Here is a 13,808-nt window from a genome sequence, read left to right as displayed (position 1 = left end):
TGTGGGGTGTCACAGCAAGGAGAAAGATGTCCCTGGACAGGCAGGAGCCAGGCTGTGCCTGCCACCCTGCCCGGTGCTGGGGTTGTCCCACCACACTCACAGCCTTCCTGTGGCCACCACGAAGCCAGGCAGTGTGATGGTCCAAGCAGAGAGGAGCAGGAGGTGACTTTCAGCTGGGTAGTCATTGGGACAGTCATATATGGTGCACCTGAAATCCTGGGGTCAGTTTTGGGTCAGAAAAGAGACACGGAGGGGCTGTGTCCAGAGAAGGGCCCTGGAGCTGGGGAAGGGGCTGGAGCAGAAGGGGAAGGGTCTGGAGAACTTGTGAGGAGCAGCTGAGGGAGCTGGGGGTGTTGAGCCTGGAGCAAAGGAGGCTGAGGGGAGACCTGCTGGCTCTGCAGCTGCCTGAGAGGAGGTTGGAGCCAGGGGGGTCGGGCTCTGCTCCCCAGGAACAAGCCCTGGGACAAGAGGGAACGGCCTCAAGTTGTGCCAGGGGAGGCTGAGGTTGGATCTGGGGAACAATTCCTTCCTGGCAAGGGTTGTCAGGGCCTGGCCCAGGCTGCCCAGGGCAGGGGGGAGTCCCCATCCCTGGAGGGGTTTCCAAGCCCTGGAGATGGTGCTGAGGGACATGGGGCAGGGGTGGCCTGGGCAGGGCTGGGGGAACGGGTGGGACTGGAGGATCTCAAAGGTCTCTTCCAACTAAAATGATCTGATGGTTCCATGTGGATTCACACAAACCTTGAGAACTGCACAAGAACCCCTGTCTTACCAGGTCTTTTATTTCTGTCTCCTCAGAAGAACACGGTGCCCCACAGCAGCAGGACTGTTCCCCAGAGACCATGGAGATGAGTGGACCCCCTCAGAACAAGTCAAGCAACACAGGAAGCAACCTGAGTGCAGGTGGACACAAGGAGATGGGTGGGAGTAACTTCATAGCTGGAGTCTTCATCCAGGCCATGAACAAGAAGATGAGCATCTATGATGCCATGATGAGGGGGCTGCTGACACCAGGTACAGCCCTGGTGCTGCTGGAGGCCCAGGCTGCCTCCGGGTTCCTCACCGACCCCGCGAGGAACCAGAAGCTGTCGGTGACAGAGGCACTGGCTGCGGGACTCATCGGAAGAGATTTTTATGACAAGCTGCTGTCGGCAGAAGGAGCCGTGAGGGGCTACACTGAGCCCTACACCGGGCACAAGATCTCCCTCTTCCAGGCCATGAAGAAGGAGTTCATTGTGAAGGAACATGCCATCCGCCTGCTGGAGGCGCAGATCGCCACGGGCGGCATCATCGACCCCGTGCACAGCCACCGCCTGCCCGTGGAGGTGGCCTGCCAGAGGGGCTACTTCGACCAGGAGATGTGCCAGTTTCTTTCTAACCCCAAGAACCAAACGAGAAGCTGCTTCGACCCCAACACCCACGAGAACCTCACCTACCTGCAGCTGCTGCGCCGCTGCGTGCCCGACCCGGACACGGGGCTGCTCATGCTGCACGTGCTGGACCAGGGCTCGGTGCTTCACCAGCTCAACAAGGAGGCCCGCAAAGCCCTGCAGGCCGCCCGCACCACCCTCAGCGTGGGGCTCTTCCAGGGCCAGAGCGTCACCATCTGGGAGCTCCTCTTCTCCCGCTACGTCCCCCACCACCAGAGAGAGGAGCTGCTGCGGAGGTACAAGGCGGGGACGGTGGCCATACCAGAGATGATCACCATCCTCACCACCATCATCACTGGGGCAGAGATGGAGCACGGGGACCCGGGCTCACCCACAGCTACACCCAACAGTGAGGTGGAAGCACCTCAAGCTGTTCAGGTTATGCACGCCCAGGAGCAACAGTTGAGGAAGTCCTTAAAGTCTGCAACCATCCATGTCACCGCTGGCGAGTTCCAAGGGCAAAACATTTCCTTGTTGGATCTGCTCTTCTCCAGGCACATCCCTCAGGGGAGGCGGCAGGAGCTGCTGGAGCTGTACAGAGCAGGGATACTGACCACAGAAGAGGTGGCTGCTGTGGTCACCACCGTCATCAACAGAGCAGGCGTGGCAAGTGCCACCCTCACGGCCAATGCCAGAGGTCCGCACAAGGTGGTGACAGGGGCAGAGGAAGCTGAAGATGAATTTTCAACACAAGATGCACAACTAGATAACATCTTGAAATCCACCACCACGGAGGTGCCAGCTGGTGAGTTCCAGGGGAGACAGGTCTCTGTGTGGGACCTGCTCTTCTCCAGCTACATCCCTGAGGAGAAAAGACAGGAGCTCCTGGACATGTTCCATGAAAGGTTATTAACTCTGGAGCAGATGACAACAGTTGTCACCACTCTCGTTAAGAAAAAGGAATCTACAGGCAGGAAACTCCTAATTACAGTCAAGGCTTCCAACAAGGACACAGTGTCAGCAGCAGGAGAGAAGGATGATGACTCCTCCAGAGAAGAAACTTGGGAAACAGCCCTGAAAAACACAACCATTGAGATGGATGTTGGAAAGTTCCGGGGCCACAAGGTCTCTGTCTGGGACCTGCTCCACTCCAAGTACATCCCCAAGGAGACCAGAAAGGAGCTGCTGGAGCTGTACCAGGCAGGAGAGCTGACCCTGGAGCAGGTGAAGACCGTGGTCAGCACCATTGTCACCAAGGCAGAAGCAGCAAAGGACAAGCAGTTGGCAGATGAAAGCCCAAGAGCCGAGGTGACAGTTCCCAAAGCTGAGCACACCCACCCGCAGGACAGGAGCTGGGAGGAGACCCTGAGGTCCACCACTGTTGAGATGCCTGTGGGTGAGTTCCAGGGGAGACAGGTCTCTGTGTGGGACCTGCTGTTCTCCAGCTCCATCCCTGAGGAGAAGAGGCAGGAGCTCCTGGGGCTGTACCGTGCAGGGGCAGTGGCCTTGGAGCAGTTAGTAACTGTTGTCACCACTCTTGTTAAGAAAAAGGAATCTACAGGCAGAAATCTCCTAATTACAGTCAAAGCTTCCAACAGGGACACAGTGTCAGCAGCAGGAGAGAAGGATGATGACTCCTCCAGAGAAGAAACTTGGGAAACAGCCCTGAAAAACACAGCTGTTGAGATGGATGTTGGAAAGTTCCGGGGCCACAAGGTCTCTGTCTGGGACCTGCTCCACTCCAAGTACATCCCCAAGGAGACCAGAAAGGAGCTGCTGGAGCTGTACCAGGCAGGAGAGCTGACCCTGGAGCAGGTGAAGACCGTGGTCAGCACCATTGTCACCAAGGCAGAAGCAGCAAAGGACAAGCAGTTGGCAGATGAAAGCCCAGGAGCCGAGGTGACAGTTCCCAAAGCTGAGCACACCCACCCGCAGGACAGGAGCTGGGAGGAGACCCTGAGGTCCACCACTGTTGAGATGTCAGCTGGTGAGTTCCAGGGGAGACAGGTCTCTGTGTGGGACCTGCTGTTCTCCAGCTCCATCCCTGAGGAGAAGAGGCAGGAGCTCCTGGAGCTGCACGGTGCAGGGGCACTAAGCACCCCGGAGCTGGCCAGCACCACCGGCAGCACGGCGAGAGCCCGCCCGGGCGGGCAGCGGGCAGCCCTGCCCCAGACGGTGGATCTGCTGCGTTCCGAGGGCTCCTACATCACCTTCGGGCCCTTCCAGGAGCGGCAGGTCTCGGTCTGGGAGCTCCTCTCCACCGAGCAGGTCTCCGAGTACAAGCGGGAGGCGCAGCTCGACTCCTACGGCGCGGGGGGGCTGAGGGTCAACAGGATCACCATCACCACCACCGTCACCACCGGCCCGCAGAGCCCCCACCGGGGTCTCTAGGGGCAGAGCCCCTCGAGGTGGCGCCGGAGCCAGCGCCAATCCTGGAGGAACAAGGGGGACAATCTAGATAAACCACGGATAAACCACTTGCTGCTCAACTGCTGCTGTGCCGACGTTTCCTTGCCCGGCCGAGCCCCCCGGGCCGGGGGTGCTGGGGGGGCTCCAGGAGGGGCTGGTCCCAGGGCAGGTGGCACTGAGAGGGAGCAGGGAGACGGTGGGAACCTGCCCGGGGCATGGAGAGCAGGAGAGCTGGGGGCACGGCCCCGTGACACGTGTGTGTCACAGGGCTGCGTGTGACAGAGGTGTGTGTGTGTGTCACAGAGCTGTGAGTGTGTCACAGAGCTGTGTCACTGGGCTGTGAGTGTGTCACAGAGCTGTGAGTGTGTCACAGAGCTGTGTCACTGGGCTGGGAGTGTGTCACAGAGCTGCGTGTGTGACAGAGGTGTGTGTGTGTCACAGAGGTGTGTCTGTCACTGGGCTGTGAGTGTGACACAAATGTGTGTCTGTCACAGAGCTGTGAGTGTGTCACAGAGCTGTGAGTGTGTCACAGGTCTGCGTGTGTCACAGAGCTGTGAGTGTGTCACAGGTCTGCGTGTGTCACTGGGCTGTGTGTCACAGAGCTGTGAGTGTGTCACTGGGCTGTGAGTGTGTCACAGAGCTGTGAGTGTATCACAGAGCTGTGTCACAGAGCTGTGAGTGTGTCACAGAGCTGTGTCACTGGGCTGGGAGTGTGTCACAGAGCTGCGTGTGTGACAGAGGTGTGTGTGTGTGTCACAGAGGTGTGTCTGTCACTGGGCTGTGAGTGTGACACAAAGGTGTGTCTGTCACAGAGCTGTGAGCGTGTCACAGAGCTGTGAGTGTGTCACAGGTCTGTGTGTGTCACAGAGCTGTGAGTGTGTCACAGGTCTGCGTGTGTCTCACAGGGCTGTGTGTCACAGAGCTGTGTCACTGGGCTGTGAGTGTGTCACAGAGCTGTGAGTGTGTCACAGGGCTGTGAGTGTGTCACAGAGCTGTGTCACTGGGCTGTGAGTGTGTCACAGAGCTGCGTGTGTGACAGAGGTGTGTGTGTATCACAGAGGTGTGTCTGTCACTGGGCTGTGAGTGTGACACAAAGGTGTGTCTGTCACAGAGCTGTGAGTGTGTCACAGAGCTATGAGTGTGTGACAGAGGTGTGTGTCACAGAGCTGAGTGTGTCACACAGCTGTGAGTGTCACACAGCTGTGAGTGTGTCACAAGTCTGCATGTGTGTCACAGAGCTGTGAGTGTGTGATAGAGGTGTGAGTGTGTCACAGAGCTGTGAGTGTCACACAGCTGTGAGTGTGTCACAGAGCCATGTGTCACAGCCGTGCACACACGTGTGGGCAGAACTGCCGGGGGGGGGCACGTGGGGACACAGGCAGGGCACACCCACGGTGAGGGTGTCTGTCCGGGTGTCCGGGTGTCTGTGTCCACCTGTGCAACACCAGCCCCGGCTGTGACAGCGTGTGACACACCTGCTGCCACCTGCAGGCACCATGAGCCTCAGCCCCACCCGCATTCCCATCCCTCCCTCCTATCCCAGATTCCCAGGGAGGGCTGGGAGCAGGGGGAAGGGTTTCCAGCTGGCAGAGGGAGCTGGAGCTGAGATGGGAGGGAGAAATTCTGGGCTGTGAGGGTGGGGAGAGCCTGGCCCAGGTTGCCCAGGGAAGCTGTGGCTGCCCCATCCCTGGCAGTGTTGAAGGGCAGGTTGGATGGGGCTTGGAGCAGCCTGGGCTGCTGGGAGGTGTCCCTGCCTGTGCAGGGATGGCACTGGGTGGGCTTTGAGGTCCCTCCAACCCAAACCAGGCTGGGATTCTGGGATTCCATGAAAGGCTGCGAGAGCTGGGTCTGTTTAGCCTGGAGAAGTGAAGACTGAGAGGGGACCTTACCAGTGCTCACAAATATCCAAAGGTTGGGTGTCAAGAGGATGGGGCCAGACTCTTTTCTGTGCAGCCCAGCAACAGGACAAGGTGCAATGGGCACCAGATGGGACACAGGAAGTTCCATCTGACCATGAGGGGAGGTTGAGACTGGATCTTGGGAACAATTCCTTCCTGGCAAGGGTTGTCAGGGCCTGGCCCAGGCTGCCCAGGGCAGGGGGGAGTCCCCATCCCTGGAGGGGTTTCCAAGCCCTGGAGATGGTGCTGAGGGACATGGGGCAGGGGTGGCCTGGGCAGGGCTGGGGAATGGGTGGGTGGGAGGATCCTAAAGAGCTCTTCCAACCAAAATGATCCAACGATTCTGTAATTCCACCACGCCATGCCCTCTGCTTTGCCAGATCTCCACTCACAAAGGGACAGGGAGGATGCACGACAGTCCTTTACCAGGGACAGACTTCCCAGGAATGAGATCCCGACCAAGTCCCACTGCTGCAGGGAGGGGATGGTGGCTGGTTTCTGGCACCTGAAACCTGCGAGGGCTGCAGCCTGACCCAGATCTGCAGGCAGGTCCAGCCCTCCTGCTGGGCATCATTCCCATGCTGTAGGTGGCACATGAGGATCACAGAATCATGGAATGTTTTGTGTGGGAGGGACCTTAAAAATCATCTAGTTCCAACCCCCTGAATGGGCAGGGACACCTCCCACTAGTCTAGGTTCTTGGAGCCCCAAGACCAAATTACTCCAAGCTTTCTTAATGAAGAGACTGACCTGTGGCTCATATGGGCATGCAGCAGCACAGGGACTTCTCAGACTTATCCACTCCACAGAGGGAATGGAGTTGCTGGAGATGACTAGGAAGGGAGCAGAGAACAGAAGAGCATCTCCTGAGTTGTTTGCTGTCCCATCTCCATCATCCCATCTTGTGACCACTCAAAGAATAAGAATGATGAAACACGGGGAAGGACAAGGGAAGGACTGAGTAGACTCCACAGATGGAGAGATGACCTGGTGGATGGCAGAGCAGTTTTGTTTTGTTTGAGAAAAGACCTTTAAGATCATCAAGTCCAAGCATTAAACAAACTCTACTTACTCCAATGCTAAACCATGTCCCTCAGCACCACATCTACGTGGCTTTTAAGCACCTCCAGGGATGGTGAGTCAGCCACGTCCTCGGGCAGCCCGTGCCAGTGTTGAACAGCCCTTCCAGCTGGCAGTGGGGAGGTGAGTTCACCATCTTGTCCAGCTCCAGGGTTGAGGTTCCTGCAGCATCCAGCACGAGGCCAGCCCAGGTGCAAGGAAGTGATTCTGCCCGTGCTGGGCAGCTGAGCTGAGGAGCTCCCTGCTGCAGGATGTCCTGGGTGAGAAAAGGGTCTGTGGATCCAACGAGCATTTGGAGTAAGCCATGAAGGAGAACCCCCCAAGGGTTGCTACACAGGAACGGAGACAGTTGTTTGAGCAGCTCCAGAGGCAGAGCCCCCAGGGCCCGTGGGGACCCAGCAGAGCAGGGCTGGGTAAACCTGCCGTGCCCTCCTGCTGCTGCTGCCTGGTGCCAGCCCATGGAGCTGGGCAGATGCAGCCCCCTCCATCTTCCTTCTTGCAGGGGAGTGACCCCAGCTTGTGCCACCAGCTCTGGGGTGGAGCAAGGGCCTGGGTTGTGCAGGCAAGAGGAGGACAAGGGCAGGAGAGGCTGCTGGAAGGAGCTGGTGCCAGGTCCAGCCTGCCTGGGGATCGGAGGCTGGGAGGGTTCCAGATGGCTCCCAGCTCTCACTCCCACGGGAAGCGCTGGGTTTCCCAAAGAGACGCTGAAAGAAAACGGGGACATTGTGTCAGGGCAAGGCTGAATACATTTGCATGGTGAGCAGCTGGTTGCGCAACCGACGGCAGCGGAGCAGCCTCTGAATGGGCTGGGAGGGCGCGGGGGGCAGCGGGGAAGGCTCAGGCAGCCCCGGAGCCCCTGCCCGCTCCCTGCTCCAACACCGCGGCGCAGCGGGAGCGCCGGGAACTGCTCCGGGAACTGCTCCGGGAACTGCTCCGGGAACTGCTCCGGGAACTGCTCCGGGAGCGCCGGGAACTGGAGCCAGCACAGCCAGGAGCGGGGAAGTTGCTGGGGAGGCATCCCTCCCTGCTGAAGGATCATAGAATCATCAAGGTTGGAAGGGAACTTGAAGACCATCTAGTTCCAACCCCCCCTGCCATGAGCAGGGAACCCTGGTGGGGGCTCCAACCCCGTCCAACCTGGCCTTAAAAACCTCTAGGGCCTCAACAACCTCCCTGGGCAACCCATTCCAGTTCCTCACCACCCTTAGAGTGAAGAATTTCTTCCTAATATCTCATCTAAATCTCCCCTCTCTCAGTTTAAAACCATCACCCTTTGTCCTATCCCTATCTTCTCTGATGAAAAGCCCCTCCCCAGCTTTCCTGGAGCCCCTTCAGGCACTGGAAGCTGCTCTCAGGTCTCCCTGGTGCCTTCTCTTCTCCAGGCTCAACACCCCAGCTCTCCCAGCCTGGCTCCAGAGCAGAGCTGCTCCAGCCCTTTGATCATCTTGGTGGCCCTTCTCTGGACCCTCTCCAACAGGTCCATATCCTTCTTGTGCTGAGGGCACCAGAGCTGGACACAGGACTCCAGGTGGGGTCTGACCAGAGCAGAGTAGAGGGGCAGAATCCCCTCCCTGGCCCTGCTTCTCTTGCTGCAGCCCAGGATGGGTTGGCCCTCCGGGCTGTGAGTGCACACAGTGGTGCTCCCCCCCCTTGGGACAGTGCCTTGGGCGTGGGACAGGAGCCAGCCAGGCTTGTCACCCACCTGGAGCACACCCACCCTCCCAGGGGGCTGGGACAACACACCTGCTGGGCTGGGCAGCAGCTTCCCTGCCAAACGGGCAGGTTCCCTGCACCTCTGCCTCAGGGGTCTGTCCCAGCCCACCTCCTCCAGCAGCTGGAAACCTCCTGCTGGTGTTCAGCCAGCTCCTGTCCATCAGCTGGAGCAGATCTGCTCCTGCTCCCCTGTTTGTTGCTGATAAACCCACCCCAGCAATCTTATCTCCCCTCAACAGCTGGCTGGGCAAGCTGGGCTGCTCTCATCTCCTCTCTGCATTCCCTCAGTCACCTCAGCCTCTCTTCCCTGCCCCATTTCCACAACAAATGTGTGGGTTTTAGTAGGGCTGGCAGCACGGTGCATGGGCTGTGACTCCTGCCCTGCATGGCTCTGCTGGAATTGCATCCCCATGGAGCTAAGGATGCTCCACGCCTGGTGGCTGCGCTCACGGCAGCCTGCACACATCCCCGGCTGCTGCAGACACACAGGCCTTTCCTCTTTAATACCTGCCAAATTGGGGGCCTAATTTATGGCACAAATGTTTGTTCGGTGACTCCAGGGCATGACTTTGCATTTTTTACCTTTCCATTTCCTCCCATGACTATTAATTCAGCCTTCAATGTCACCTGGTGCCCCTGGACGCTGTCCCAGCCCTCTGCTCCTTCTCACCTGTTAGTGCAGCTCCCTGGCCTGGCTTGCTCTGACAAAGTCACTGATGAACATATCCAATGAATCTGGCCGCCAGACCCCATATTCTCCCTTTTCAGCACGATCCAATCTCCTGTGGCAGAGAGGACATGGCAGGTGCCTCCATCTGTGATGCTGCAGGAGCCAGGAGTTGCTTTTTTTTTGCTGCTGTTGTGACCTGCTGTGGTGTCCAACTGTCGTGGTTCTGCCTTAAGAGCTCAACCAGGGGCCTTGAGTCACCAAGCTCCAGGGTGTCCCCACTAACTTATTTTCCCCAAACCCCAAGGATGCAGCAGCCACCATCATCTTCATGCTCCTCTGAAAGCCTGTTAGCTTTTCCTAATGCAAGTGGGATGGGTTGGAACTAGAGGGTATTTAAGGTCCCTTGGAGGTGGAACTAGAGAATCTTGTAGGGGTGGGACTGGATAGTCTTTAAGGTCCCTCCAACCCAAACCAGTCTGGGATTCTGGGATTATATGGGGTTATTTCCCCCATAGCCTGGGCATCCCTGAGTCCCTTGGTGTCTGCCAGGGCCAGCACCTGAGGGCAGGAGAAGCACCTGGATTGGGGCAGCTCAACCCAGGGACAGGGGGGTTCTGGGGAGGCCACATGTCATGGAATGGTCTGGGTTGGAAAAGACCTTTAAAATAACAGAATCCAGCCATTCCCCCAGCCCTGCCAAGGCCACCCCTGCCCCGTGTCCCTCAGCACCATCTCCAGGGCTTGGAAACCCCTCCAGGGATGGGGACTCCCCCCCTGCCCTGGGCAGCCTGGGCCAGGCCCTGACAACCCTTGCCAGGAAGGAATTGTTCCCCAGATCCAACCTCAACCTCCCCTGAGCAACTTCAGGCCCACTTCCCTCTTCTCCTACTGGAGAGCAGCAGGGCCGCCAGGGGAAGGGACCTGCAGGTACTGGCTGAGATTTCTGAAAGGAAACCAAGTCCTGAGGAGCAGGAAATACCCTGGCAGCCCAGCACAGGAGGTGGGAGGTGGACGTTCCGGCTGGGAGCCACCCCAGGCTCACACAGCCACAGGACATGCTGTGCTCCCCCAGGCACTACCTGCAGCCAAGCTTCCTCTGGAACAGAGGCTGAGAGTCAGGAACATCCAACCCTGTCCCCTGCCAGAGCTGGGGAGCAGCTGGGAGCCCGTCCAGCTGCCTCCAGGAGCCTGCCAAGGCAGCGAGGTCTGACAGAAACCAGCTGCCCTTTGTACAGGCAAAGAGTGACTTAGAATCAGCCCTTTCTGGTGGGAGCAACCATGGGAGCAGCTCCTCACTCACCCGGAGGCCAAGCAGTGACCCCCAGGACTCTGACTCCATCTCCCTCTGTCCCCCTGGCCTGACCCTGCTCCCCTGCTCCCCTCACCACCTCTCTGTGCCAGAGCTCTGGGCTCCCTCCCTGCACCCCTGGGCTCAGGCAGGGATGGAGCCCCTTTCCCAGCCTTGTCCCCCTGTCTCTGCCCCTGGGCCAGCCCCTCCATTGCCCAGAGCCTGTCCTGCAGCCCCTGGCTGTGCTCCCACGCCTCCAGAGGCTCCCACAGCCCCTGCATCCCCCTGCTCCCTCACCGACGGGTCCTGGAATCACGGAGCCACAGAACGCCAGGTTGGAGGGACCTCAAGGGTCACCTGGCCCCACCTTCTTAGGTGGGAACATGGTTTGGAGGAGACAGCCCTGCACCCTGCCAAGCTGAGGCCTGAAAGTGCCCAGGATTGGGGAATCCACTTCCCTGGGGAGATTATTCCAATGTCCCACTGTGCTTGGAATGGAAACGTTTTTTCTGATGTCTGACCAGGACCCCCCAGGAGTCCCTTGCACCCACCACCCCTCGTCTTTCCCATGTGACTCCTTGTAGAAAGGGAGTCTCCATCTTCTCCGTAGCCACCCTTTCACACTGGGATGTGGCAATATGATCTACCCTGAGCCAGCTGCTCCCAAGATAGTAACCCTTCCCAAGCAGCCTCCAAGCATCCCGGTTTCAGGGCTGAGCTGTGATGGGTCAGAGCAGATGTCCCCATCCCAACACCCACCCACACATGGGGACACAGCCACTAACAGCTCTGCTGTGCTCCCACGAGGGAAGGGCTGGAGATGGGATTCCTGCACTGCTGGGAGCTGCCAGAGGGAACACAGGCAGAGCTCCAACGAGAAGGACTTGGACATTCTAGAACCATGGAATGGTTTTGGTTGGAAAAGCCCTTTAAGATCCCCCAGTCCCACCCGTTCCCCCAGCCCTGCCAAGGCCACCCCTGCCCCGTGTCCCTCAGCACCATCTCCAGGGCTTGGAAACCCTTCCAGGGATGGGGACTCCCCCCTGCCCTGGGCAGCCTGGGCCAGGCTGATGAGGCACTGAGGATGAGAGGGTGAGGAAGGAGGCAGTGGGACACAAGGGCTTTGCTGGGATGGGGCTGAGGGGGCAGTGCTGACACAGTCACTGCAGTGGGAACTTCCACTGACACTGTGTCCCCTCCTGTCATTCCCATGATGCCTCCAGAGGAGTCAGGGGAATCCCAGGCTGTGAGTGCTGCACCCCACAGGACTGAGTTGGAACAAAAGGATCCAGTTGCCAGCCAGTTCCTGCTGCTGGATGTGATGGACAGACCTCAGAGGAGCCCACAGATCCGTGTCTGAGCTGCCTGTGCACAGCCTGGCCAGGCCAGGGACACAGCAACATCCATCTCTGGACACATCCACCTGGTGTGACATGCAAACAGCAGAAGGTCCACAGAGAACACGGGAGGAGCAGGAGTGTTTCCTCCCCAGAAAGCAGGGAGCAGCAGGTGGAGAGAGCAGCTCTGCTGGCTCAGATCTCAGCCCTGCAGGTCCCCGAGTGCTGCCTTTGCAAGTTGCCAACAGCACATCCCAAGAGGGAGAGCAGAGGCACCAGGGACCCAGCAATACTTCACCTGCTGCCGCCTCACAGCTCTGGCAAACCTAGCTCCGGGCTCTCTGCAGCCAGAGGCATCGTCTGCCTCTCTGCCTGTAACAGCCCTCAATCAATTTTTCTCCCACTAATTTGCCTAATGGCTTTTAAAATCCTCTGCTGCTTCGGCCGCTGCCAACAACCCGTGGCAGTGAATTCCAGCGTGTTACCCACCAGCTTCTTACCCCCTGAAATGCTCTCTAAGATATCCCTGCCATTCCTGTGATTTGCAGCCTGTGCCTGCCCTTTCCATCAGGCATCCCAGCCCCTGCCTGGTGAGGGCTTTATTTCCTGAACTCTTCTGGGCATGGAGCTGCTGGAGCAAGGCCAGAGGAGGCCCCGGAGATGCTGGGAGGGCTGGAGCAGCTCTGCTCTGGAGCCAGGCTGGGAGAGCTGGGGTGTTCAGCCTGGAGAAGAGAAGGCTCCAGGGAGACCTGAGAGCACCTTCCAGGGCCTGAAGGGGCTCCAGGAAAGCTGGGGAGGGGCTTGGGACAAGGGCAGGGAGGGATGGGAGCAGGGGGAAGGGTTTCCAGCTGGCAGAGGGAGCTGGAGCTGAGATGGGAGGGAGAAATTCTGGGCTGTGAGGGTGGGGAGAGCCTGGCCCAGGTTGCCCAGGGAAGCTGTGGCTGCCCCATCCCTGGCAGTGTTGAAGGGCAGGTTGGATGGGGCTTGGAGCAGCCTGGGCTGCTGGGAGGTGTCCCTGCCCATGCAGGGGTGGCACTGGGTGGGCTTTAAGGACCTTCCAACCCATTCCATGAAGTGGAGAAGCACTGTTCCTCCCCATGGGCTCTGTCTGTGCCACCCAGGAAGCTCTTGCTCTGTATCTGTCTAGCTCAGCTGCTCCTGCTTTCCAAGTTACTTCCATGTGAAAACTTGTCCAGCTTTTGGTACCCCCTCCTGTGTCCCAGGAGTCCCCACAGCTCTTCCCAGCCAGCTTCAGAGCTGCCTGTCCTGAATGGTTTGGTGTCATCAGCAAAGTGCCAGCTCTTTGTTCACCCCTTGGGGGCTGTTTGTGGACGTGCTGACAGGCAGGGCCCAGTGCTGAGCCTGCCTGAGGTGCCACAGGACATTCTCTGGCTGCTGGACATTTGCTTCCCTCCAAACCTCTCGGGCAAATATCTCAGCCTGGCAGTTTATCACCACTCGCATTAGTCACTCGTTACATAGTCTGTTCTTTGTCACCTCATTCTGAGACAATTCCTAAGTCTGTCCTGGAAAGAAGGGCTTCCTGCACACAGCAAATGCTGCAGCAAGGGACAAACTTGGCTTTTTTTGCTGTCCCTCCAGCGACACATTTAGACCCTCATCAACCAAGGGCAGGTTGGATGGGACATGGAGCAGTCTGGGCTGGTGGGAGGTGACCCTGCCCATGCAGGGGGTTGGATCTGGGTGATCTTTAAGTTCCCTTCCAACCCAAACCATTCCATGATTCTCCAATCATCCTTGGGCTCTATGGATTTTCTGCTCAGGTTCCTGCCCTTCTACATTTTGGCCAGGCATTTGTTGAAATCCCTTTTGGGGTCCTTCTGACCTGTCTGCCTTGCTTGGTCAGAGCTTCTGCATGCTGAGGAATTCTGTTGGAACTGGCAGGTCAGCCCCAGCACAGGCTGTGCCCCCACTGGGCACAGCAATGGCAACTGGGAGGAGATGGGAGGCCCAGGAGTGCCACGGGGCTCCTGGAGACACAGGCAAAGACCCCTGGGCTGGGGGGGAGGTGTGTTTCATCTTTGC

The 13,808-nt window shown here is 58.5% G+C and overlaps 1 protein-coding gene across 1 annotated transcript in view; it reads left to right on the top strand.

The window, feature by feature from the left end:
* EPPK1 (epiplakin 1) overlaps positions 1 to 3,758 on the top strand; it is a 28,809-nt gene extending 25,051 nt beyond the window's left edge. Inside the window, 2 exon segments of the mRNA XM_051610315.1 lie at positions 796 to 2,906; positions 2,991 to 3,758. Coding sequence (XP_051466275.1) covers positions 796 to 2,906; positions 2,991 to 3,758 — 2,879 coding nt within the window.
* Positions 3,759 to 13,808: the final 10,050 nt, after the last annotated feature.

Source organism: Apus apus, chromosome 2 (assembly GCF_020740795.1).
Source record: "Apus apus isolate bApuApu2 chromosome 2, bApuApu2.pri.cur, whole genome shotgun sequence".
NCBI lineage: Eukaryota > Metazoa > Chordata > Aves > Apodiformes > Apodidae > Apus > Apus apus.
This window is presented reverse-complemented; position numbering and strand designations above follow the sequence as displayed.